Source organism: Nasonia vitripennis, chromosome 2, assembly GCF_009193385.2.
Source record: "Nasonia vitripennis strain AsymCx chromosome 2, Nvit_psr_1.1, whole genome shotgun sequence".
Classification (NCBI taxonomy): Eukaryota; Metazoa; Arthropoda; class Insecta; order Hymenoptera; family Pteromalidae; genus Nasonia; species Nasonia vitripennis.
Genome location: NC_045758.1, coordinates 31,689,383 through 31,716,471, shown reverse-complemented (window position 1 = coordinate 31,716,471; position 27,089 = coordinate 31,689,383). Strand labels below are relative to the sequence as shown.

Sequence of the window (27,089 nt, the reverse complement as noted above, 5' to 3'; positions counted from 1 at the left end):
GACACGCGGCCGCCGCGATGATTATCGCTCCCTCTCTCCCCCTCGCTCTGGTCAGCTGGGAGATTCGAAAAAAATTGACCCACTTGTGCAGAGGAGGAGGAGGAGGAGGAGGGACTATATGGTCTTGTCGTATACCGGAATTTGTTCTACTGCCCGCGTGCGTACAGCGCGCGGTGATTCGTAATTTTCCGAGCTTGATTGGATGCAATTCTCTCTCGATGGATAATTGGAAACGAGATTATTATTCTTCCCGGGGAGTGTCTTACCTGAATCGTTCCGCTTGACTTCGACCGATGCTCGATCTATAGTTTGGCATTGTTGTGCGCGTTTGTTGTGGCTGACCAGCGCGCGCGTTTTTCACTGCGCCGGACAATGGTCCAAGTAGAAAAATCCGACTTGGCTCGGACCGCAGGTGGAGGACGAGCGACGTCGTTACCGCCGAGAGGATTCGATTTTTTAGCGAACGTGTTAGTGACGCTTTTGGGAAATTTTACTCGATCGATGTTGGAGACAAAAGGTAATGCGATGCTTTGGAAAAAAAAAAAGTTTTTATTGTACATCGTTTTTATTTTACAAAAATTCATAATGTCTAACTATTTCTAACTCTTTTTTTTTTTAAAAAAAAGTTGAAGATAATAAACAAGTTATCACGCTAAAAGTCAAAATTCACGTGTACGACGATAAAAGAATACACCTATATCATAATGTATTGTATGTATCAGAAACATTAAAAATCAGAGAAAACTCGCATACATTACGTATATTTTTATCATTGGCATATATACTCTTTCATTATATGGACGGAGCTGAAAGCATAGTCTATCGTGTGTGTATATAACGGGATAATCGATTTCCATAGAATACAATCTTCATTACCAATAACGACAATAACCATAATGTTGGCATCTTTCCTTTACAAAGTTTTGAATATATAATATACTTCCATCGAAAAAAATCTCGCCACTCGGCGAGACTACGAACAAGCGTCTATAAGTTGATTGTTTCTAATAATAATACAATATAGTGGCAATGCATCGTCAAAATGAACGACCATCAGACTTGAGCAAAATATTTCTTGTATATAATCTTTCGTCGGAACAATTATCAGTGTTCGAATACTCTATCATAGCTTAACCTACTATTATTACTAACGGATTTTTTGAATTTTCATAGTTTCAACTGATTACAGAAGTCTTCAATTAACACAAGAATCAGCATTATGATGAAGCATTAAATTGTTAAAAGGCATTGTATGAAAAAACACTCGAACCCTTCCTTCGTTCTGACAATATAATAGTGTATAACATAGCATCAATATAGTGCTAATAGTTAATAATAGTTCAGTGGGATTTAATCCATAACTGTAATAATAATAATTATATAGCGTATAGTAAAAAGCTAAAAACCATGTAATGCGTATCTGTGAGAGAATTAGGTACAAAGTCCCTGCTAAAGATTGCCCGAAAAAACTTTCCTCGTCTAATTATTGTGCGTGTGTGCGATTATGTTAATCACTAAAAAGGCCAAGTATATATAATCTGCACCCGTATACATAGAGTCATTACAACAACAATAAATTTTTTACCTGCCCGTTAATAGATATAATTCGTTTCACTTTATACGCGCATGTTTATATCTATTATATTATATTTCCATGTATATAGCGATGCGTAGATTCGTGTATAGTAAGTTCATTGTATGGTTAGGGACACAAAATTTTATTCGAAGTATTCAAAGGAATGTAAAGATGAAAAGGAAGTTCATAGGAGAGAACAAAAGGTGCTTACACGTCCTGGAGTCCTTACGCTTAAACATTAATCTTAGGCGTCCATCGATGAAATACAGTAAATTAAAAGTCAACATTCGCTTCGGTGCGTCTTAAACACTCCGCTTACGTTTTTCCCTCTTTTTTTTTCACTCTGAAGAGATTCTTATACATTCATACATATGTAGTAATTTTTCAAATACTGAACAGATCCAAAATACGAATTTTTAGATAAAAAGAAAAAAAAATACCATGAAAAGCGAATTTCGCCAAAACGTAAGCCGAGCATTCGTAGCACCGTTCTATATGTGTATATGGAGAAGGAATAGGACAGTACGAGTACCGATGTTGTATAGTTCAGTGTGCGCGCGCTGATAACGTGAATATCTGCCCTCTCTCTTTTTTGGCGCGAAGCTTTTGATTTGATCCCCCGAAACGTGTAGTCAGCAGTCGATGAAGAAAACGGCGATCACAGATTCACTACAGAGAGAGAGAGAGAGAGAGAGAGAGAGAGAGAGAGAGAACAGACTAGATCGAGATTCTAAAGCTTAGCCGAGTCCGTGATCCTCGAAGAATCCCTGGGGTGTCTCCTCCTGAAACAGTCGAAGAATTTGCGGAAAATTAGAGCAACGCATGGAAAAGGAAATTTTAGATAGTTAATGTATACAAAAGGTCATTTCATCGTACACGTGGAAAAATGTTCTCTTATTATTATTCAATCGAGGAGAACATTTTTCGCCGGTGGACGTATGCATAAATAATATGAACAGGGATCAATTACTTTGATGCTGCACTTACACATCGATCACAAGACAATTTGTTAACTATGTACAGCTTAATACGATATTATTGTATGTAGTATAACAGACACGTACCTACGTTTTCATTTTCAGAGATCAAAGCTTATTAGTCGTCTCGAGGCAGCTTCAAATGATGAACTGAACCCTTTTCATACGTGTAACACATCAGAGGCCTTTTTACGCCTACATTTTTACATATACTCTTTTTTTGGCTCTCTTTCTCATCGTCGCCTTTTGTTTTTTTAGTAAGACACACACATAGAGGTAGTGGTTTAGAAAGAAACAGAACAAACAAGACCGACATTATTCCAGACGCTGCAATGCAAAGATGTTAGTATATATTACCACCCCATTATTCGGTTAATAATTATTATTATCATTATGTTCGCGCGTCTGGCAAAGGCAGACTGATATACCTTTGCGAATTTCGTTCAAATCGAAAAGTACAAATTAAAATAATAACAAAACACATAAAAACAATAACAAAAATAAACGAACTGCTCGGTTCGCCATCGTGTATACTCATATAAGATATAATATAAGGTGTGAGAACAAATAAATGCGACAGTGATTGTACAAGTTCATGTTGGTTTCTACTTCAAAAGATTGCTTTATTACTGATTGATATTAAGAGGTGCGTGTGTGTACTCGAGTGCATTCACATTGACAATTGACATAGATTGCTAAAAGGGTGATGTGTGTATTCTTCGACTCGTCGAGGATTCGGAGTAAAATCTCGCGTTTTACATCAGTTAATTGTCGACGCTACATCAGCTTATAGAACTGGACTATAATTATGATGTTACACTATTTGCTGTGTAAGTGTTATACATAGACAGGCTCAGCTTGTTTATTGCCGTAAATTATGTATATTCTTAAGTAGATTTATAGGTATAGCTATTGACTAAATCATTAAGTTGACTAAGGTTACTTACATATCTACGTTTTAACAAAATATATTACTTTGACGCTTGTATCTCTCATTTTTTTTGGTCTAGCACACTTTTCTCTCTTTTTTCTTATATCTTTTCGTCATCGTTTTCGTATTACAATGTATACAAGTCGTACATTTATAAATCGACGAACACGTGGGTCCGCGTACAAAAATATGGCAAGTCGACGGTTTCGAGGTTTGTGTCTGCAGTCTTGTATGTATAGAAACGACGTATCGATTACATTTGTTCATCATATTCATATTCGTGTGTGTGTGTGTGTGTAAGTGTGTAAAAGTCACGTGTCGTGTTAGGAAGCAAAAAGACGCTGTTGTCCCGGTAAAATGCGCATAGGAAGATTTTTCGTTATCAAGTATCATGTAAAATTAAAAACAAAAATATAAACTTTTCACGTATATATTATCACTTGGAAAAAAAGCATGTAGTTTCAAAGTCGGCAGCTGTAATATGCGGATTTCGACAGATTTTGAATACAACATATACGTATATGGAATGTCTGCACATCTCGCTCTGCAGTACATATCAGTCTCGCAGAGTAAGTCGATAATAATAAGTATCATAAAAAGTCAACGAATAAAATTTACACTGAAAAACGTAAAAAAAAAAACAAGCAAAACTATATAAGTACACAAAGAAAAATAAAACACACTTGGGTGGATTCTCATAACGGAAACATTTCAATCACAACGCACGGATCTGCATACGATCTCAGCGCATATCAAAGCCGCTTACGCGAGCGGGATAGCAGACGTAATTCATGTACAATTCATGCATCGAGTCCGCAGGAGCTGTCAGTCCCGACGTGAATATTGAACGTTGGTACAAGGCTCTCTCTCTCTCTCTCTCTCTCTCTCTCTCTCTCTCTCTCTCTCTATACTCTTTTTCTCTCTCTCAATGCGCGTAAGTGTATATATATATATAGCTTAAAAGGTAATACGTGTGTGTGTGTGTGTCGAGTGAATATCGGATGTGTATAACAAGTAAAAAGTGCAGAGAATTCCTGAACGAAGGAGCTGCGACGAAGACGACGACGAGAGGCGGTTGAGGGACTCATGTTCTTTGGCTCTGCGTTGATCTCGATCACTCGTCGGACGATGATATATCCTGCATCCTTCTGCCCCCTCCTAGGTACCGTTTCGATCGTTTTACAAAAGCCCTATCTCTCGCAGCGCACCCTCCACGGCTTCGTCCTTTTTTTTGCAAACAAACATATCACACTCCGTCTTTAGCATCGATTGATTTTGGGACTATCGCAGAGTAGTATAGGGCTTGCCGTCTATCCGGATACCCGATTTTTTTTCTGTTTTCATTATTTTCAAAAATTACATTCGAGCTGCGCGTATACTCGTTGGCTTATTGATCTTGGGAATAATGCATTACACGCGGCAGCAGCGGAGAGAAAGAGAGAGAGAGAGAGCGCGTTGTATCATGTTTGCTAAAATTCGCCCGAAACTCTCTCCCTTGTGCCGAGCGGCGGCCGGCTCTGATTAATTCACATTTGGAAACACAAACAACTGCGCGCTCGCAACGATCGATATACTGGATATTTATAAATATACAGTAGAGAGAGAGAGAGAGAGAGAGAGAGAGAGCGTACGTATACGGATTATTGTCACGTGCGCGCGTGCGAGGCTTTATTAATTAATTTAGAGTCGAGAGAGAGAGAAGAAAACTAAAAGCGACGCGTAAGTAATATCCGGATATAATTCATATGTATGAATATTCGTGTATCCGTGGCGAACTCGAATCTCTCGAATATCCGGATATGCAAATTTTCGGCAGCCCTAGATTATGGATATTGTTCGGGGGAGTCACGTGAAATTGAATGGATGCCAGAGCTCCCCTGCATCCGATCAATTTCACCTGAGTTTTTATAGATTGTTAATCGGGATCGGATGTATGTATGCTCGGACACACTCTTCAACGCAGGATATACATGTGTACAGATGAACAAAATGAACAAAAAAATGAAGAATCATAATAATGCATAGAGAGATGGTAGACACTGAGTAAAAGTATGTATATATGTATATAATAAACGAGGCAAAACGACACAACGCGGGTATTGAGATGTACATGTGAGACTACCAAGCAGAATAAAATAAGGTACATATAGAACTCGCTCGCATATGTATACACAGCAATTAATGCAGATGTAAATTTCAAAAGCTCTGGTTAAACTTGGTAAAAAGGCAATTTATTAAGTTCTCAAATAATAAAAACGTATACAGTTATACATGATTCAATGCGGCCTAGCAGCACTTCCATGTTCGAAACAAGTGTATGTAAATTTTTATTAATTTTTATAATAATAAATATATATCATCGTAATCAACTTCACAAGTAGGTTTTCTGTGATATACAGGAATTTCTTTGCATATAATAATGGATATTTAGCCGCGAAATGGCAAACTGCGGCGGAAAATTGGTTTAACAATATATATATAGGTATATTCGACTAGATTAAACTACTTGAGCTACGGGAAACACACCTTTCGAATACTGGGTGAGATTTGGGCTACAGGAAACAGACAAAACAGACTTTCGTTAAAATAAAAAGTTGTAAAAACAAACTGAGTATTAAGAAGCATAGTAAAACAAAATTTATGTAACACGCGAACGATTTTCGCGTTTTTCGTACCTATTAATAGGGACTAAAGTGACTCTTTTTTGACCGGCGGGCAATAAAAACCTTTATTGCCCGCATATTCAAACAGCGGGCAATAATGGCCTTTATTGCCCGCAGAATTTTTTTTTGTAATTTAAAAAAAAAGATGATTTTGATAAATTTGCATTATTTATTATTAAATAAAAAATGTACAAGCTGTTATGTTCTTGAACAATATATAATTTATAATTAAATATAAATTAACATTGTCGAAATTTCTTATTTTTTTCATTAAAACCCTTTACATAATACTTTATTTCATTTTTTTCCAATTTTCTCATTATAAATTCGGTACTGTTAAAATCAATTATTTATTTACAAAAAAAAAACAAAAATGAATTTGACTTTTATATAATGTTTGAACAAGACAAGAGCACGGTTGCCGTGTCAAAAAATGGTCACATCAGTCCCTCTTAACACGTACGAAAAAACGCGAAAACACGTCCGCGCGTTACATAAAATATGGTGTGCACCACGGGCTAAGTGGGCTTTTTGGCCTCGTGGATTTTGCAGTACTCGTCTGCGGCTCGTAAACGCCCTCGCCTTCGGCTCGGGCTAACTCGCCTTGACTCGTACTGCAAAATCCACACTCGGCCTAAAAAAGCCCACTTTACGCCCTTGGTACACGATATACTATTAATTTCATAATCGACCACGCGCTCATTAGAAGCACACTAATCTCATAAGTTAGGATATTCTCTTGATTCTCGCGATAAAAAAGCGAGTATAATAATGGCATGCGTCGTCAGAGTCGATGTCTGTTTCCCTAAAATATAATAATAATAAGCGATATTATAGTAAAAAGAAGCTTAAAAAGGGCACACAATAAGTAGTACACTACTAATTCAAGAATATACTTCGAAAAGACAAACTCTTACTCTCAGCTGATGGCTCTTAAAGTACTTACGAGCAGTGCGTGTATACATACACGTAATACAAGGCGTAGCCGCTTTTACTGGAAATGCTGCTACAAATGTGTGTATATAGGTACAACTTTGTCTACAGATATATCGCTAAAATAGAAGCTTGGACTAACAATATAATAATATGGATAAATCTTTAAAGCACGCACTTCGAGCCTGGCTTGTTTTAATTTAAGCTTTCTCTCTCGGTGTTTTTTTTTTTTTTTTTTTTTGCAACGTTGCAGCACACATCGACACTTGCGACAGTTTTAATTCTCTCTCTAGGCTCTTCCTCGAGAGATGCAGACAACAGCGAGCTTACACACGTTCGAAAGTTCGAGCTTGACAATAAGAGCGTGCACGCGAGTCGAGTCATGCATTATGTTATTATTATTATTATTATTATTATTATTGCGAACGAATCGATACTCAACACGTATATTGCACAACTTTATATAGAAAATCAGGCACGATTAACAATGTGTATATATAATTTATAATTTAGCTAGATATATCTTTTTCGTTTAAATAATACTATGCTCTGTGTACCGTATACTTTTGTTAAATAATTAATAATTATATATAGCTTTGACAATGATTAAACCGAGTTTAAAATTTTATATGCGTATATATGATAAGGTAAATGTCCTGGCATTTGAAAACGGCGTGTATAAAATAAGGCAAGAAATAAAATAGGATGCGCGCTGCAGTTCCCCTATATGTAACAAGTGTCGATATACAAGTTAAAACAAACGGACATTTGCCTTATCTTCGTATAAGCCTTCGTACTCATTGGTTATATATACCGTATTATATTATATTAATATAGATTTTCTCGTGTATATATGTATTATGCATGCTGTATACCAACAAATAATAACATACAGGCGCGCACACAAGGAAAACAATTCATATTAATGTACTGGAAATTGACACATTTGAGTTGTACTATATCCTGTTATGCGAGAGTGCTCGCCATGCAACTTTTCAGTTTGCGGATTATATACCTCACACATTGTCTTGATGTTAGATATGACAAACATAAATTACCAAGGGGGGTGGGGGGGGGGGGGGGGTGGGGCTGAGGGTCAGGGGAGCAACAAAGACTGTGGATCATTGTGGCACATCGATAATTGTGCGAATAGTAAAGAATTGTCTTATTAAGTAATTTTTTTGTACCGGATTCAAGAGATCAATACTTTTGTACTATTTTATAATGGACAAGTTAGTACGTTTAACGACAAGGTAATTGCTGGTGAATCACTAATAGTTACGTTCATATTCACACTATATGCTAATACTGAATTCTAGATATTCACTTTTTCATAAAGTCAACTATACGTTAAAATTTGCAAGGAACAATAGTTCATCAAGCGCGCATATAGATCACTTGAATTGAGCCCTGAGACACTCATTTGATTATAAACAATCTCATATAACAACAAAAATAAAACAATAAAAATTCACACGCTTTAACAAAACGAATTTCATCTAGTGATTCACCTAAATAGTCATTTAGACTAATGTGAAGCCATAATGATCCATAGGTCTAGGAAATAGACATATAAACAACATTCAATAAGACAGATCACAACTCAATGGGAACATCCCCATGACTAACCTCCTGCAAAAGATCCTGGGCTGCTATAGCTTTGAGGACATTCTTCTTACTGGTCTCTTGAATCTCGCCACCGACCAGCAACTCGTCAAGTATAAAATAAGCCTTTTCAAAGTTGAAGATTATATCCAGTTCGCATACCTATCAACAAAGAGTGAGATTAATGACTCATTTCTCATAATTACGAGATTCTTGCAAAAAGTCCCAACTTACACTGCCAAAATACTTGTCCAAAAGTTCAACATATCGATGGATGATCTCAAGCGTCAACAACTCATTGTCATTCTGTTCGATCGCACAGCAGAAATATAAACTGGCATACCTATGAAATGAATTTGTGTTAGTTGACAATATGCAAACATAAAAATTGACTGCAAATAGTTGAAAAGTACCTTTTGTAGACGACCTTGACATCTTTCCACTCGAGAAAGCTCGACATTTTTGGCTTCCTGGCGAGAATTGTCGTGATCAATTCTCGCGTTATTTTCTTCTTCAATTTGTCCGGGTGCGCGACGTACCATTTCTGTAGACGAAGTTTGCCTTGACGGCTGAACAGCAGCATAAATTGCATCTGAAAAACAGATGGGAAAGGCCCCCCCCCGAAAATGAGTTCCAAGCAGCTCCGAGAAATTCAGAGACATGAGAAAGGATCGGAAATCGCAAATTTACCATTTTTCGTCAGTTATGTTTCTCTTTACGAGTATCTATTCCATAAACACTCTCCTATATCTAATGTAAAAAGCGATAGATAACAAAAGGTATCGAATTTATGCCACGAAGCACCACTTTATTCGTCACGAGCAGGCGCCGCCATTGTAGATACTGTGTTGTTATATATGTATACCTATATGTCCTATATTATATAGAAGGCCAGATCCCGGTGCAGTCCCGACTCCCGGCGGTGTTTCCGTCGCAAAGCCAAAGCGCACGAGGTAGCTATAGATGGCGTGCCAAATAAGCTATACGCGGACTTGGCGTATTTCAAATCGGCGTATTCCAAATAACTACAATTAATAAGTGCCGCAAAATACACGCAAAACCCCCATACCTAACACGATACGCGGTCAAAATTGAAACTATTGGTGGCATTGGTTCATAAAAAAGAAAACTACATTTTTTCGTACAGCTTTTTTTAAAAACTTTATTATGTTTTTCTCGAAGCATAATTTTATGACAATCGTAGTAAATTTTTAACTAAGTATCTACACAAATTGAAGTTCATTGATTGTATGCGATACATACAATGCGTTGAATCGTTTTATCAATTTACACATTTATCTTGTCATTTGGTCTATTTGTTTAATTTACAAAAGATCGTTTCTGTATAACAAAATTTATTGCGTCGAGGAATTTCACACAAGTAATTTAATATTATCGTTTATGTACTTGACTCGTGTAACGAGCTTATCTTTGATATTTACTTTTGTATAAGGTATTAACAGAACTTTATATCCTTGTTGTTCTAATAAACTTTTGCGCAAATTTACAGGCCCCAGCACGACATTCGCTCCTCGACAGAATTCGTGATAAGCACACGTTAGGACTCCTATCCTGAATACTTGCTTATCCTGATCAGATTTTGAATTCACAGGTAGGGGCGCGCATTTACTATCAACACAAAATTCAGCATCTGAAAATTAATTTTACCACATATTAATACATAAAATAACGATAAAACGTTTTTACTTTAGCTCGAAATAATTACCTAACAAAAATCCCATTTTTGTATTTATATTAATATTTAAATAAATAGAATCAGAAGGTAACAATATTTTCAGCGCACTGACGACTGAATTCGAAAGAGCCGCCTTCTCTTTTGCCCTTAATATCGTAGTATCGAATAGTTTAGAGTCTTCGGGAAGTAATGGCCCTGTAAAACGATGCTATTACAAAATGCGTCATCAGTTTTTAGATTTGGAAAAATTTTACTTCATACCTGTGTAGTCTTTTATCATCAAACGTGCTGCTGCATTAACATTTAACAGTTTAAATGCTTTCACTGACTCTGTTTCTGGAGAATCTAGTAACAAAAGTATAATTGTTAATGAAAATACAATAACTTACTTAAAATTTTAAATTAATTAAATACCAACCGAATAGCCTATTTAAGAACCCACTGTTTAAAACAGAAGCATAATGTTCTGGAGTAGCTTTATTAAGCACAGTCAATGCCCAAACGATATCTAGCCAGTCACTGCTTTGACACATTTCACTTTCCTTCAGTGGCGTTATAATATGCTACATGACACACAAATTAATGTAATTTTTTTTTTAATAATGTTTAAAATTAAAACTAATTTGTCCATGATAAATAAATACCTCTAACACTTCATTGAAATTTGTTGGAGTGAATCCCATATGAGCTAGGGTCTTCATTAAACTGCTTATTTCCTGAGGCCTTATTATATTTCTATGTTCAACAATCCACACTGATAATAAGTTTAACAATCGCTCATTTCTATAACGTAGCACTCCTAAAGATGTTAATATTGACCCAATAACTGCATGTCTCTCATTTGAGGGTATAGCTGTATATAAATCTTTACTGACTTTCTTCATCAACACCTAGAAGAAGAATTTTTAAATATAAATTATTAATCCTTAATTATAGAAGTGTCATATTTAATAGATAAATATATCCTTACCTCATCGTAAAAATTAAGCACAGCTACACTGTACAAAATATCTCCCAACTGCTTTATATTGAGATTTTCCTTAGTGTTTGCTATTTCTGATGTTAACATTCTAAGTAATGGTGTTGTTCTCTTTTGCTTGGCTGCTAGTGTTGACAAAACCTATGAAAGAAACAAAAAAAATTATTTTTCTCTTCACTGCAAACAATCTAGGTATATAAAAAAAAAAAACTGTTCACACCGTGATTATTTCATAAACATTGAATCTTTCAATTTGCTTCTTTGTTTTTTCTGTTTGTAAAAGTCCATACACAGCTGAATTATAATTGTCATCTTCATCTTGTTTTCTATTTACTACTGCTGTATTCGTTTTTATACCCAGCATACTACATATCTTCAAATACCTCTTATCAGTTTGTATTTCATCCATTTTAATTTTTCCTGCTGTAACCCAATTGCACAGAACATACACGACTGAATATGCATTTTGAGAATTGAATTCTGGATTCTCCACTGTGCTTAATACTTCATCAACAGTAGTTGCAGCATTTATCCTATCATTAAGTTTCGTAATATTTTCTGTAATTTCTTCTTTCTTGTCTGGAGGCTCTAATAAACTTTTGAATGCAGCTGTTATAAGTGATCCATCAACATTTATCTTCTTCTGCGCAGTTCGTTGTTTTATTGGAGTCTTAACAAATTTCTCATGCTGAAATTTATAAAAAGTTCATATTGAATTTAAACATTTTATATTGTACTTTATGAGATTATTTAAAAGCGTTGTCTACAGAAATGTCATGTCAAGAGTTTTACAAATATATCTAAAACAATGACATAGAGTCAGCATGAAATGGCTAGCACATAAAAATGTCATGCCAATAATGCTTAGATTAACAATTTTTCTTATTTATTTTTATTGATTTGAAAAAGAAAAGTTTGTCTCCATCGACACTATGACATTTTCTACGTTTGCGTATCCTATTAAAAGAAATATCTCCATTGTAAACGTCAAATCATAAAATGTTGCTCAGTAAGATAACAATTATTAAGCACATAAATAATAACAAAATCAGATCGACTTCAGCAAGAGTTTAAAAATAAATTTGTATAAAGATCAGTCAATCACCTTGGTGCTGTCCTCAACAGGATTGGGAATAGTTGACATCGAACTTGCGGACAGCAAATGCTGGGCAGTGATCCACCAGGAAACCCGTGGAGTTATCCTTACCGTAGAATTGGACAGCGTTCCACCGAGTTGCAACATTGCCATTAAACTACAAAAACGTTATTTATATAATCATAAAGCACACAAGTACAAGAGACCAAAAGCACTAATACAGACACTCGTATATCGCTCATTATAACTAGCAATTCCGAAATTGATGGTTAACAATTATTCGCCCGTGAACTTACGCTGTCGTTAAGCTGTCGGTTGTAAACAATCAATTGCCAATTGTCAGTCAATTTAATTTCGGTTTTTGGCAAAAGAATACATATTTAGGTTGGGCGAACCATGCACGGTGCACCCGAACCATAGGTTAGGCAAAAAGAGGCCCGAACGCGTACTCTGCAGTCGGTATCTTCACGCAGCACGTGCGCGCATCGGCAAATATTATCCCGGTAGGTGGTCACCAGCAGATGGCTTCCAGTCGACTTCGTGAGGATTCGAAAATGTTATACTTACTTCAATATTTTGCCCAATGTAATAATAAATCGACAAAATTCCTACTAATGTGCCACCGGTTATGTAATAGGAAATCGTATATACTTGTATACACTTGTATCAGGGTTGTTATTATTTTACAATAAAGTTGTTATGTTTTAGTCTAGGATTTATATATTTATTGACTTAGTCACACTACAAAGAATGTAGGTACATTAATACATTTTGTACAGAAATTATTTTTGATCACGCGAATAATACTTGTCACAAGTAAATATTCAATGGTGTACAGATAATAATTTTGCTCATTTTACCTATTGAGTTATCAGTTATCTAATTCAAAATTCATGTCAGAACAAGGTGAACAAATGAGGAAGTGTAATATTTTTTTGTATCTCGTTACAAATTTCTTTAAAAAAAGCTACAGTATAAATAAAGTAATGTAGATATTAGTATCGTCCGCGGAATCCGCCACCTCCCCTGCCACGGAAGCCGCCACCTCCATATCCTCCTCTGTAGCCACCGCCGCCTCCGTATCCACCTCTGTAACCACCACCGCCACCGCCGCCGCCGTATCCTCCTCTGTAACTACCACCGCCCCCACTGTAGCCATCGCCATCATTGCCGCCTCGGTATCCAGAATCCATGGCCATTAGCTTGGGTGGTGGACCTACGTCATTGTTAAAGTTTCGGTTGGGACCCATGCCGGTCATGTGTCCTCGAGGTGGACGTCTGCTTGCGAAACCACCACCGGTGATAGGTTCCATCTCGTGACGGCATGTATTCATGCCACACAACGTTCGCACGAGACTTACAATCTGTAAATAGAAGATTAAAGGATCGAGTAACAGTGGAATCACAGGACAAAAGAAATATTAAAATTATTTGCGAACCTTATCGTCCAAAGGAGTGAGTTCCAGAATAGTTTCCGGATCTTTGGCTGCTTTAACTACCAAACTCTCTAAAGCTGGTCTAAGCGCAACAATAGCCGCTGCATGCTCCGGATCCATATCCAGATTGATCCAATTGTCTAGTTTAATTAAATTATCTACGTATTCCACCTTGCGAGAACCAAAGAGCAGTAAATGAAGGGGAGATACCATCGTCATTTGTTTACAAGATACTGCTCTTGTACGAATCTGTAAGACAAAAACAAAAGGAAAAATTAGAATCTTAAATTACAACGAGAAAGATTAAATAACACTATTTGTACTCGAATTACCTTTTCGCCAAAAACAAAGAAGGGGTATGGGAAATTTTGTTCAAAGTTGCTGCAGTTAACAGAAGTCTTATGGATGAGGGCAGCCTTAGATTCGGTGGTCAAAACTTTCCTTTTTTCTTTGTGGTAACACACATTGGGATAGAGACCCATGCAAAGTAAAGCTGTAATAGTATCAAGTCGTGGGTCAGCACCAGCCTGATAATTGAGAGGTGTTGGACACAAAGTTTCCTCTGGGAATCCAGCACTTATTAGAAGGGCTTGCAATTGATGCTGAAAACAATTTAAATCCAATATAACATTTTTAATCTACTTAGTGTATGATTTTTGAGTTATTTGCTTAAAAAAATGACAATCCACTAACCTTTGCTTCCCAAGTGACACGAAGGGTAGGTAGACTGACGTTTTTCGAGTCACAGAAAGCGTTTTCAGCGTACTCTCCTCCGGTCCTGGCCTCCTCCCAGCACTGGAACACGTGTAACATTGCAACGTGATCACTGTAACGAGCGCCAGCGAAAGCTCTTTGTTGAGGTGTCAAACGACGCATTTCTGGTCCCATGTTATAAACCTCCGGGAAAGTTGAGCTGTTGGCTGCCATAGTTGAAAGAGCGTCGCCCACGCGGAACATGCAGCCGAGGATCATCATCTTACCAAGACGTGGTTCGATCGGCAGTCTAGCTAAGATCTTACCAAGAGGTGTTAGCTCGTCGTTTTTGTCCAAACATTTCATTTCTAAAAACGGAAAAAATTGAATTAAATTTATCATCTAGATATAAGTAGTTGGTTTTAGTCATTACACCAAATATCAAATTTTACCTCTCAACATGACCTCGGCTTCGATGACAGCATCGATAGGCGGTGGTTCAATAGCTTTGGACAAGAACTGTCCGATGCTTCCCAGTCTCAGCAGCTTGATGCTGAGAGCCAATTCATGCAGCGGAGTACGGAACATTTCAGGAGTCATATGTTCGTCCATCCTTTCATACCTGGCCTTTGAGCAAAGATGGAAGCAGAAACCAGGGCGCACACGACCAGCGCGACCTTTTCTCTGCTCTAAGTTGGTCTTGCTAGCCCAGACAGTTGCGTAGTTCGTCATATTGTTATGAGAGGTAAAGAGCTTCATTTTGGCCTTGCATGAATCAATCACGTAAACAACGTCATCGATAGTAATGGATGTTTCTGCAATGTTTGTTGTCAGAATAATCTTTGTCTTGCCTGGAGGTACAGGATCGAAGACTTTGCGTTGATCTTCACGAGGCAGCTGCGAGTGTAGTGGAATGATAACGTAATCAACACCACCGAAGAGCGGATGCTGCTGGAGGTGCTTCATAAGAGCAAAGATTAAATTCCAGCCAGGCAGAAAGATTAGAACGGCACCTGGAATATTCTGGTCCTTGATGTAACGAAGCAGGCTCTCAATGAGCTCAAAGCTGATTTCCTTTTCGGTCAGCTGTTCCATAGCGTTCTTGGTTTGAACGCTATAATTACCGCCGACATTCTTATTAAGATTTTCCTCTACTTCATCGGTAGGCAAGTCGTCATTATCGTTGCTGCGAGACTTGCGCTTTTTCGACTCTAACACGGGTACAAACTTGGTCATTTCTATACAGTCCTCAAGGAAGTATTGCTGGACTGGATAAGCTCTACCCGGAATTTCAATTACAGGGCAGTCGCCAAAGTACTTGCTGAAGAGAGAAGTGTCGATCGTAGCTGACATAAGAATGATTCTGAGATCAGGATACATGTGAATCATGTCTCTGAGCACGACCATGATGAAGTCAGAGTTCACGTCGCGCTCGTGAATTTCGTCGACAATTACGTGAGATACACCTCTTAAGCCTCCCTCTAGTCAAACATAATATAAATCGTAATTAGTATTTTTTATGTACTACTCGAAATCAATAAAGAATACTTTTATTACAATATAATAAAGCCTCGGCATACCTAATTTCCTAAGCAATACGCCAACGGTGCAGAACATGATGCTGGCATAGGGCCTAGGTAGACAGGATTCGAAACGAACGGAGTACCCAACGCTCTGTCCTAGGGGTTCGCACCTCTCAACTGCGATACGATCAGCCACCGAAACAGCGGAAATCCTCCTAGGTTGCGTCACAGCTATGGAGCAGTAGGCACCCTGTCCCGTGGAGATATAGTCGTCGAGGATGAACTGACAAACTTGAGTGGTTTTACCGCAACCAGTGTTACCACGGATAATGATGACAGGATTCTCATTAATAGCGTCCATGATTTCGTGCTTCTTAGCGAATACCGGCAGCTTAGCTCGGTTCACATTGCTCATCTGCAGCTCGTTTGACTGTTGCATGCGGTCGCGAGCCTCCTTCATGATATCATCAGATAGCTGATCAAGCGGCATTGACGCCAATGGGCCTTCGTCAATGTTGCAGCCGGTCCAGGGATTCCAGTTCTGCTGAGGCGGAGACCAGCTCACAACGCCCGCTGGTTGAGGTTTGGAAGAGATAAAATCTTCTAGAACATGGTCTGTAATTAGATTGATTGCCTGACTTCCACCTTCTGAGGTGCCTTGTGCATCTGGCCTGGGATATGGTGGCTAGAAAATATGATTCAGACATTTTCGATAAAAAATGTATCTTTTTATATAAACCAAATTTCAAATGATAAGCTATGATTTTTACCTCGTGCACATTGATTGGAGAGATCTCCAAAGCATCCAAAAGAGATTTCAACTCATTTATAACATCAGAAGAAATCTTCACTGTGTAAGGTTTCATTTGATCTCCTTCTTTTTTAGTCTTCAAGGTTCCAGTGAATGCTTCAATAACACCCAAGTGAAACAACTGCCTCACTATTGATAAAGCACAGCTTTTGGATGCTGTCTGCTTATTGGATCCAGTCTCTCTTCCAGTAATAGCTGTAAAATTTTTAGCAGTTAGAACATGTATTATTTAATTCAAAGTAATTGTAGGTGAAAATTTATTCTTACTTCTATTAAGCTGTTTAACATAGAAACTCATTTCAGCCATGAAACTCCTGTAAAAATTATAAACGTTTGATTATTATTAGAATAAATCTTTAATCAATGAAAAAAATAAGCCAACTTATTTGTTTGGGTGTTAAAAAGTTCAATAAAAAAATAAATAAATATTACTCACCAAGTTTCCAAATTAACCAAGACCAAATTGGAGCACATAGTTCATATATCTGCAAGAAGCAGCACCAAAACTATTATTGAATCAGTTCAATAAAAGTTTTGGTTATACGAGTATTGCAAAATTATCAAATGTACCAATTCTAGTATTGAATACCATCAGAAGACAAAGTTCTTCGATGGGTTTCAATAATGATCTTATTGGTCACTTTGATATTTTCAATTGAGCAGTATAACAACAAGTTACTGCATTTGCTTTTTATTGCTTTGATGCTGTACTCCAAAATGGTCTCGTTCATAATTTAATAAAAAATATATTTTTAACGCTCTACTTACTAAGTACAACAAAGTTAGCAAACTTGATTTTACTGAGTAATTTGATTTGATTTTTGTTTACATTGAGATTTCAGAAATTCACTTTGAATAATGCTTTACATTCATTGCAAATTTTTGAAACTCACAAAATTTGTTCTCATTTTTTCATTACTTTTTTTCAAGGATTTCTACTTTACAAAATGTCATCTAAACCTAAGTCCTGCATACCTGGTATGATCTGGTCCCACTGGTGTATATTTATAATCAGAATTAAGCTTATTAATTTGCATAAATTGGTGAAGCTTAGATTTAGCATTTTCAATGGTCCAATTTCCGTGAATGCTAGCATTGACGTCTACATCTTCTGCTTCTTCAACCCTCTTCTGATCAGCCAATCTATCGATATATGTGTAGTCTTTTTCTCCTCTCTCATTGTACGGTCTGTAGGCTTGACCAAAATCATTTGGAGTCATGCCATCTCTAAATACTGGTCTGCTTGGGGTGTTAATATTAATGGCACCACCAATTAATCCTTCTCCTGATCCTGCTCCTCCAGCTGCAGGTAAGTCAGCTGGCACATCTTTGGCATTGACCTTTCCTATACGCACTAGGTAATTGACAAAATCCCGGGAAGCGTTTCCTTGGGCATCTTTCTTATTCGTGGAATTACCAACGGCAACATAATCATAGCCATTTACGCGTAGCTCACAGAGGAAACGCTGACGATGTTTGGGTCCTGAAAAACAAAAAATAATCGTAAATAATGATGATGTTTACTTATAGGCACATCCTTAAATCATACCCCCTCCCCAGCGGTAACAGAAAGTTTCCCTAATGTGCAACGCATCATATAGTGCATGGCTTACATCCTTTGCATATACATCAATATCATAACTCTGTCATCGGTCTATAATTATACACTCAAAACAATAATGAAATAGAGATCGTTCGCTGTGAAATCTTACATAAACAGCGGCTCGTAATCTTTGGAAATTATGCCAAGCATAACAATCTATTGACTAGCCGGCGCATATAGATGCAAAAATGGCTGTACATACCAGTGGGCCTGACTTCGAATGACGGCTCCGTTGAATTCTTGGCACACCATTGATGCAGAAATGCCTTGATGTCACCCATTATGGGATTATAACTTCACTGTTATGGAAAAAGAAGAACTGCGATTATTGTTGCAGTCAACTGGAATATGTCAATAGAAAAAGCCAGAATCCGGAGTCGAATGTCAGGCGTGTTGATTTTCGTCTCGCGTCGCTGGAACGCCGTCAGAGAGGAAATGCAGCAAAGCAAAAAACTGAAGCCACTGAAGGCTGTATGCTATTGGTTACACCGAGTATATGACCGGATGTAGCGACTGCCACCTGTGAAGAATTTGTAAAGCAATGTATTGATTTTTTCACAAAATGGTCGCTGGCGGGAAATTTGAATGTTAATAAGCTGTATATCTATACACATCAATTTTTAAATGATAAATACTGTTTAGTTTCTTATTCCGTTTCCATAATATATTTCATTTTATGGCCTTTTTTTAAGAAAATTACATTTGTCATTTACAATTTTTAAGTATATAGTTAAACGTCACATTTCGTTTAATTTGTCAATGTCTATAGAAGTCTTTTATGTATAATGATCCTCAAAGCAAATCATCATCATATTTTTTTATTTGATTTATGTCTTCTCAATATTGCATGTAAAGCAGTTATTGATAATATACTTATACAGCATCTTTCTGGCATCATAGAATCAGGTTTAAAAGAACAAATCTTTTAAATGCAAAAAAGGATTTTTATTTCTTTGAAATTTAGATAAATATACAATATTTATAATTTGGTAACTTACAATATATCAACTTAAAATATAACAAGACTAAACAATAAAACCTCCGTAATAGTTCATTTTATACACAGTTATAGAGAGTATAAACACTTTTTACATATATAATATGCAATAATAAACCCCCACCCTTAAAATATATCAATTTGTTCTAAACTGTACTATGGATTTCATTTCTTGCTTCCATCATTACTTCCAATGCATTCTGTTTTATCAAACTCTCTGCAATGTCCTTGCCTAGTTGTTCAGCACCAAAGAGACTGATGGCATTCATGTTGCCTGGTACAGTACCACAATAAGTTCTGGGTTCTCTGTAAGGGCACTTTTTAGGTGGTTCTCCATCATCACTGGGCATATACAATTTACATTTTAGGGTGTCTTTGATCAGCACTTTTCCATTTAATGACAGGACTGCACCTGTGATTTTTAATTCTTTATTTTCCAAAGTACTTGAAACACCAACTGGTGCAGAACAACCACCACCTAAATATTTTAAGAATGATCTTTCTGCTACACATCTTAACGTTGTATGGAAGTGATTTAAGGGTTCTAAGAGAGATAAAACTCTTGGATCTACTTCTCTGCACTCGACAGCTAAAGCTCCTTGGCCAACACAATACAGTGTCTCCTCTGAGTCCAAATACTGGCTTATTCTGTTTTCCAAACCCATCCTTTTTAATCCTGCAACTGCTAAAATTATAGCAGCGTAAGCTCCTTTCTCGTCGTCCAACTTTTTAAATCTTGTGTTCAGATTTCCTCTAATGTTTTCTACTTTCAAGTGTGGCATGTTTCTAGCTAGATATGCAGATCTACGGAGTGAACTTGTACCTATAACACTACCAGGTGGCAACGTATCTAATGTAAAGGCACTGAAGGCTTTGGACATTACTACTGCATCACGAGGATCTTCGCGTTCTAGGATTGCACCCAAAGCCAAGCCTTCCCTTAACGTAGTTGGCAAATCTTTCAAGGAATGAACTAAAAAGTCGACTCTGTTATTTTCCAGAGCATTTTCCAGCTCTTCTGTGAACAGAGATTTTTCTCCTATTTTTGGCAATGAGATATTTAGTATTTTATCTCCTTTGGTGCTCATCGTAACTATCTTGAACTCCTTGTCGGGGTTGAGGTCCTTCAGACATTTTATGACATATTCTGTCTGAATTAAAGCCAATTCACTTTTTCGAGATCCCACTCGAAAAACATTCTGCTCTTCGGTCGCCATTGTATTGTAGACACCACTGCGCATAATAAAAAAAAAGCAGGAATTAAAAAATGAGAGCTAGCACAGAGCAAGTCAGCTTTAGTTATGAAACTGTATCATGAATGCATACAATATGGCTTAAAATGATTTCGTAATCAGCAAAATATACTTTATACAGGATAACGCACGTCGCAAGATAAACTAATCAGGTGCTTCTCATTAAAATCACGTAGGCTGAATGTGAACGTCAACTTATTCCGTGATTTATTAGCATACTACTTCTACTTTCTATGAATTTTAAAACAACATTTTCCATTCTATTCTAAGGATATTCGCGCACGCGATCTGAGCACGTTAGACAAACAACATCCAATCCAGCATGACTCGAGAGTTTTCCTTATCACCACGATAGTATAATAATTACCGTCAGAGATTCCTTATTTCCATTAACTTATCGAACATTTTCATCAGTCATCGTTGGTCATCACTCGCGGACCTCCGTAACTCACGGCCGAATCCGTAACTGTGTCAGCCTGTCGGTTATAGTAGAGTGCAGAGCTCGCGACTCGCGACTATATTACATTCCTTTATCCGCGGAAGTCGCTAACGCCCCGAAGCGGACTTTCTAAAAAGCTGAGCCCACGTGGCTTCTCGAGCGGCAAATTTGAACGCTTCATCAGGCTAAGCTGGAAAATGGTTGATTTTATACATTTACAAGCAAAGCGATCCATATAATCAATAACTGACTTTACGATTTTTGCATATCACATAAAGACTTCAGCACCGATCGTTTCAGCCCGCATTGACCTATAAAAGCTCCAAATACCAACAGAATATCAGAGTTAAATATAAATTCTCCTCTTACGCGAAACGTCGTGTGTCGTATAGATATCGCGGACCGCGGTCGCGGAAAGTTTGCGCGAAGTGGTGAGGTGGGGAGGGGGGGGGCTCGAGGTGCATATAGCAGAAGCTGTCATTGGCACGTACAGTTTCGTTCGACGCGGCTTTTGGGGATGATCTGAAGGTGAATGTCGCGGACGTAGGTAGTGTCAAAGTGCCAGTGAGGATGTTCTCGTGACGTTCAGTTCACAGCTGCCGACGAACCACCCGATACTTAATCGAATCGCAAAGCCCGTGGCCTTGATTCTCTCGCAGTTACTTCAAGGGAAAAGTTTCAAGTTCACTGTCTGCTATATATATCGTTGGTTAGTATAACGAAATACCGCGATAATTTGGCTGTATAAGTAAGCCACACCACCTTCGATTCATGATTCCTTTGCCAATTGGTTGTTTCGATCGTGAGTGTACGAAACTCGTGAAAGTGAAAGGTAATTGAGATTTGAGAGTATTATGGCATGTTTTAGGCGAGGGCGGGATATTTTGGAGCAAGGCGACTGGTCGTCGGCGTTGTAGTGAAGGAAAAGTTTGTGAATGATTTTTTTAGAATAGTGATGTAATCGTCATTTTTTAAAGCGAGCAATCTTGTTCTTAATCGTTTCCGGAGGTTAGGTTGCGAAATAATGTGAAATGGATTTAAGTAAAGAACCTTTTGGTCAATGATGCAATACAAATTCACAAGCTGTAGGGGATTCACCTAAAAAGTGCAAAAGATAAAATTGATTATTGATTATCACATGAATAGGAGACGTGCCATACAGCCTTTCATTTTCAACTTGTATCATGCATTTTGCATCATCAATGTCAATTTCTAATATTCTAGATTAGCGGACGCACACTGAACTTCATCTAAAATGTCGAACAATCAGCCACCAGGGACTATTGCTGAGTTCACCAGCACTTATGAGGAAGAACGTTTTGGGTCTGGAATTGTCAGACAAATCCAAGAAAAACCTGTAGTAATGACTGGTATGTATACTATCATCACTAAGCATGATTATACAAAATTTTAAAAAGTCCAGATAATGCACATCTTTATGGTTCTCTACTAGGTATTGTGGGAATGATTGGAGCACTTGGTTATGGTTATAACAGATACAAAACTAAAGGATTCTTGGTTTCCCCTTCTCTTTTTCTAATGCAACTTCGAGTTGGTGCACAAGCTATGGTTGTCGGATGTATAACTTGTGGAATGGTTTACAATATGGTCCAACAGCATCTACTCAAGAAAAAGAATGAACCAGAACACTGATATTTGAAACTTTCTCAGACTAGATATTGCTTAATTTGTACAATCCGTGGTTATTTTCTACCACTGATTGCAGAAATGTCTTAAAACGAGCCTCTCAATGTATTAAATTTACTGAAGATTCTAGTAGTCTAATTAATAGGCAATTTATAGTGTAAATTTGCAATTAGGGATTTTCAGATTTCAGTTTAATATATTTACAGAGGCAAAGAGTCGAACGATATTATTGAACATCAATAATTAATGAACCTTCTTTTAAATATGGCAAATATACATAGTCCCAAGCAAATAACATTTTTCTTGAGATAATGACTTCTATTCATGTATAGGTAATTTTATTTTTATTTATAAATTATAAACACTTTTTGTAGAAAAGATCTATTTTTGGAATTTTCAAAAGAAGCGATATGCAGGCAATATTGCTTAAAAAGAATCAAAGTCAAACCAATAAATCATCTATGTTAAATAAAATGAGCCTTGATATTTTTTCCATCAATATTTTAAGTATCTTCCCATTAATATTTTTATTTCATTTTATTATTATTTAAATTAATCTACTAACATTTAAAACAAACGAACATTTTTTTGTAGCCGCTATTATGAAGAATAGCAGTATATAGGTATGCATAAGTAATTAGCACAGCACCGCGCTGATTCATAAGTTATACGTATATATACGCATGTGCGGCGGACGGCAGTTCCCGCTAATATAATACAGCTGCATGGACACCCGTTCTTTATTATTTATTATTGTTCAACCGCGTTTTTACGTATATAGTGTTCTATATTTTTATTTAAGTATACAAAATAAGTATGTTCTTAAGTTATAAACACATCATACTTATTTTATGCATGTTGAAATTTCGAGTGATGGATGTCATATAGATACGAGGTTAGAAATACGGTTATGGATGCATAGACGTCTATGTATGGATGGCATGAGTTTTTTCAAAGGTAAGTTTAGTTAGTATGTTAGTAACTTAATAACTTTTGGAATTATAAAATATTTCATACTCTTAAAGGAAATTAAATACCAATATTGATAAATTTCTGTTATTTCAACATAGTCAGATGTAAGGAATCGGTTGGAATATATTGATCAAATTGTAGATCAATGCACATGTTTTTTTCAAAGCAATTGCAAATCAAGCCTAAAAAATAAGCATAAGATATAATAAAATTGAAATGAAGTGTCCTAAATACACTCTAGAAGAAAATAAATCACATCAAAAAACACTTGCGGAAACTTGGTTTTGTAAAAATAATTCTAAAGCTGAAACAAGCCATGAAAATAACTCAAATAAAAACAGAAATGAGAATGCCGTAACAAAATTCAAAACACCATTAATAAAGTTTAAAAATCAAGATCCATTACAAATTTCAAAGTCAATCATAAATGGAACAAATAGTTTATATGAAGATAAGGAAAATGAAAGTGATGACAATGATATTGTCGTAAGTTCGCAATCTAGCAACGAGTCTAAGTTAAGACAAAAAATTGGTCAAAGCTTGTCAAAAAAATCTGTAACACCTAAAGTGTCACCACAAAAGGTGAAAAATATATCAACACCTAATTTATCTGAGCAAAATCTAAGCATAAGTGATTTGGGTGATACTAGTTTAGTAAAAGATGAATTAGTCACGGATATGTATGACAATGTTGCTGATTATGAGCCTATTGAGCTGTCTCATGATTTAAGTAGTTTACTAGCCGATCCTAAGTTGATTTCAAATATTTTATCTCAACCAATCATAGGAATGGAGATGCCTGAAGATCAAATAGAAAACGATCCAGTGCAAGACCCTTTACATATTGATGAAAAGGATGAAATTGAACACTTGCAGAGTCCACCACCAAAAAAAAGAACGAGAAGCAATACCTTTGATAAATCAACTTCAAAAAGAGTTTGTTATAGTTCACATGATGAAGAAGAAAATTATTCAAGAAGAAAATCTAATTCCAAAAACAAGGAAATGGAAGATGCATTACCTGATGAACTTAGAAAGGTAAATTTATTTTTTTTCAATTACAACTTTCCCTATGTGAAAATATAATAAATTGTTAATTTATTTTTCAGAAACTAAAATTAATGAAAGTCAAATTACAACATCAAGTGCCACCCCAGCATAAAATTGAGAACAATGCAGGATCACGTCCAATGAGTGAAGAACAGTCCAAAGAATTTGAAACATATGGCCCTTTAAAAAGAGGTTCATTCACCAAAAGTGAAGACGAAATAATAAGAAAAAATTGGCAAGATTTTTGCGAGGTGAGTATTTTAATTAGAAAATCATCTAATAAAATTATGTTACGATGCCTTCATTAAAATTTTCAGATTCATGAATGGGATGAAAATATTGTTAGCCCATTTCTAAGTATGAGGCACAAAGGAAAATATTATATTCCAGAACTAACTGAAAGAAAAAACTTTGTGCGATTTCTAGCTAATGGATTGCCATGGAGAAGTCTATATAGTGTTTATTTTAGATTTAAAAACTTATTCAATGTAAATGTAGGTACTGGGTAAGTAATATTGAACCATGCAGTATAATTATGAATTTTATTATTTATTAATAATAAAAAATATTAAATTATTTAGTAAATACTCATCTAAAGAAGATGAGATAATAATGTCGCATTTTCGCGACGCATCCGCTGCTGCAATCGTTAATCAGTGTGCTAAAGTAGCCGAAATTTTAAAAAGAAAAAGACATTCAGTCTGGCTTCGTTATCAAAAACTAAAAAAAATTCACAACTTGACCAATAGAAAGAGTGATTTAAGTGACTATGAAAGTGATGAAAGGGAAGTCTCAAATAAAAAGAAGGTAAAGACAAAATCTAGAAAAAGTAAGACGTCGTACAGTGATGCAAAAAGACAAAAAAAGATTATTCATGAAAAAGGTATTAACTGATTAATTTTTTTCGTTAAAACTTATAATTTTATATTTTACAATAAATCATGGTTTCATTTTTCCAGTTTACACTAATGTTAAATGGACCTCTCCACTGGTGAATAAATTTATTGAAACACTGATAAAGGAGACGTCAAGTTCTAACGTACAAGATTTAAAATATAAAAAAATTGATCAAAGTGTATGGATTAAAGTAGAAAAAAGTATAAGTGTGGACCGCACGACATTACAAAATTTTTGGCATTGTCAACTTCATTTGCAGTTATTTTCCCCTGGGCCAATTTATTTAAATGATACAAAAATGAAATTGATTGAGTAGTAAGTGCATACAAAATAGTCTTACAAGTATTATAGTGATTTAAATAATTCGATCCAATTAAAATTGTCATAACTATGTTGCAGCATGCATGAGAACAAAGAAAAAAATTTAGAGGATATCTTGTGGGCAGACGTTTGCTTGAGTTTTGATGGCATTACTACAGATTTTTTATCGAAATTATTTGATCATTTGATACAGCATGGTCAAAACAAAATCGACTCTAATAACTTGAAAGGTATATATTAATATATTGATATAGATATATATTATAAAATTCATTTTTATTAACTTTTTAATTCAAACGTTAAATTTTTTCTAGAAATCGTACAATATTTATACGAAAACCATATTCCTGAATTAGAAGACAAAACAACTGATGTCATTTTGCCGAAATTATATTATAAAGGTGGTAGAATTATATGTATAGACAAAGGTACAGAGAAAAAAATTTTGAACAGGATTACTAGTGACCCTTTGGCAGAAGAATAACATAATAATTGTAATGGCAGGGCAATTAATGTATTTGATACATAACTGGCAATTTTAGACTTCTGTAAATATGATTATCAAAAATTTTTTAAATTAAGCCTGTAAAGTTCGACAGCATGATGTCAATTAAATTTACTTTTTAAAAGAGTTAGTTACATTACCGTGTATATAAAACAATATTTATAATACAAAAAAGTTTGTAAAATACAATTATAAGAATATTTTTGTATAAATAAAAATACTTCTACTACACATGAATTAGTTTTATATTCATAATTGATGATTCGCGCTCAAAATTTCTATGATGATGATTGGCCAATTGACATTGGCGGCTATCACAATTTCACACGTAAAAATGTACACGAGGAAGAGCAGCTGACAGCCAATCAGAAGCAATCTTTAAACGGACTCATTCCTTCATGTTCTCTCCCCACCACCTCAATAAGGAACAAGTCCGTTTAACGCTTACTTCTGATTGGCTGTCAGCTGCTATTCCTTTTTACGTGT

At 36.1% G+C, this 27,089-nt stretch overlaps 6 protein-coding genes across 13 annotated transcripts; 2 read left to right on the top strand and 4 right to left on the bottom strand.

The window, feature by feature from the left end:
• Positions 1–535: 535 nt before the first annotated feature.
• Positions 536–9,598, bottom strand: LOC100113912 (AP-1 complex subunit sigma-2). Of its 3 annotated transcripts, none has more exons than XM_001607098.6 (5): positions 9,376–9,598; positions 9,099–9,277; positions 8,920–9,028; positions 8,710–8,847; positions 536–2,358 (listed from the first exon to the last, which is right to left on the bottom strand). In XM_001607098.6, exons 1-5 carry the CDS (start codon positions 9,376–9,378, stop codon positions 2,314–2,316), a joined length of 474 nt encoding a protein of 157 aa, XP_001607148.2. In that variant the 5' UTR covers positions 9,379–9,598; the 3' UTR covers positions 536–2,313. The 3 variants fall into 3 exon arrangements, with proteins under 3 accessions (XP_001607148.2, XP_008204919.1, XP_031780755.1); XM_008206697.4 differs by lacking the exon at positions 536–2,358 and adding an exon at positions 3,152–4,708; XM_031924895.2 differs by lacking the exon at positions 536–2,358 and adding an exon at positions 5,694–7,150 and having other exon boundaries at positions 9,376–9,547.
• A 221-nt stretch (positions 9,599–9,819) lies between these two features.
• LOC100121337 (FAST kinase domain-containing protein 4) lies at positions 9,820–12,927 on the bottom strand. 2 transcript variants are annotated; one of them, XM_008206699.4, is made up of 9 exons: positions 12,753–12,927; positions 12,466–12,613; positions 11,581–12,048; positions 11,352–11,501; positions 11,026–11,271; positions 10,800–10,944; positions 10,643–10,726; positions 10,412–10,576; positions 9,820–10,336 (listed from the first exon to the last, which is right to left on the bottom strand). In XM_008206699.4, the coding sequence occupies exons 2-9, from the start codon at positions 12,607–12,609 to the stop codon at positions 10,059–10,061; spliced, it is 1,680 nt and encodes a 559-aa protein (XP_008204921.1). In that variant the 5' UTR covers positions 12,610–12,613; positions 12,753–12,927; the 3' UTR covers positions 9,820–10,058. The 2 variants fall into 2 exon arrangements, with proteins under 2 accessions (XP_008204921.1, XP_008204920.1); XM_008206698.4 differs by having other exon boundaries at positions 12,682–12,881.
• A 231-nt stretch (positions 12,928–13,158) lies between these two features.
• Positions 13,159–18,998, bottom strand: LOC100121353 (dosage compensation regulator). Of its 2 annotated transcripts, XM_032596688.1 has the most exons (11): positions 18,725–18,971; positions 17,895–18,402; positions 17,356–17,404; positions 17,187–17,233; positions 16,879–17,114; positions 16,166–16,793; positions 15,038–16,066; positions 14,586–14,953; positions 14,225–14,494; positions 13,896–14,141; positions 13,159–13,820 (listed from the first exon to the last, which is right to left on the bottom strand). In XM_032596688.1, exons 3-11 carry the CDS (start codon positions 17,391–17,393, stop codon positions 13,452–13,454), a joined length of 3,231 nt encoding a protein of 1,076 aa, XP_032452579.1. In that variant the 5' UTR covers positions 17,394–17,404; positions 17,895–18,402; positions 18,725–18,971; the 3' UTR covers positions 13,159–13,451. The 2 variants fall into 2 exon arrangements, with proteins under 2 accessions (XP_032452579.1, XP_001604965.2); XM_001604915.6 differs by lacking the exon at positions 17,356–17,404 and having other exon boundaries at positions 18,725–18,998.
• Positions 18,999–19,445: 447 nt separating this feature from the next.
• Hmbs (hydroxymethylbilane synthase) lies at positions 19,446–21,291 on the bottom strand. 3 transcript variants are annotated; one of them, NM_001142341.1, is made up of 2 exons: positions 21,140–21,291; positions 19,446–20,752 (listed from the first exon to the last, which is right to left on the bottom strand). In NM_001142341.1, exon 2 carries the CDS (start codon positions 20,734–20,736, stop codon positions 19,666–19,668), a length of 1,071 nt encoding a protein of 356 aa, NP_001135813.1. In that variant the 5' UTR covers positions 20,737–20,752; positions 21,140–21,291; the 3' UTR covers positions 19,446–19,665. The 3 variants fall into 3 exon arrangements, with proteins under 3 accessions (NP_001135813.1, XP_031779947.1, XP_031779948.1); XM_031924087.2 differs by having other exon boundaries at positions 20,846–21,240; XM_031924088.2 differs by lacking the exon at positions 21,140–21,291 and adding an exon at positions 20,904–21,132.
• On the top strand, positions 21,182–23,332 carry LOC100113942. 2 transcript variants are annotated; one of them, XM_001607054.4, is made up of 3 exons: positions 21,182–21,920; positions 22,436–22,581; positions 22,665–23,332. In XM_001607054.4, the coding sequence occupies exons 2-3, from the start codon at positions 22,467–22,469 to the stop codon at positions 22,862–22,864; spliced, it is 315 nt and encodes a 104-aa protein (XP_001607104.1). In that variant the 5' UTR covers positions 21,182–21,920; positions 22,436–22,466; the 3' UTR covers positions 22,865–23,332. The 2 variants fall into 2 exon arrangements, with proteins under 2 accessions (XP_001607104.1, XP_003425969.1); XM_003425921.5 differs by having other exon boundaries at positions 21,660–22,043.
• Positions 23,333–23,530: 198 nt separating this feature from the next.
• On the top strand, positions 23,531–26,834 carry LOC100680494. The gene is made up of 8 exons (XM_031924943.2): positions 23,531–23,815; positions 23,929–24,868; positions 24,940–25,131; positions 25,198–25,385; positions 25,462–25,763; positions 25,840–26,092; positions 26,177–26,328; positions 26,413–26,834. Exons 2-8 carry the CDS (start codon positions 24,047–24,049, stop codon positions 26,580–26,582), a joined length of 2,079 nt encoding a protein of 692 aa, XP_031780803.1. The 5' UTR covers positions 23,531–23,815; positions 23,929–24,046; the 3' UTR covers positions 26,583–26,834.
• Positions 26,835–27,089: the final 255 nt, after the last annotated feature.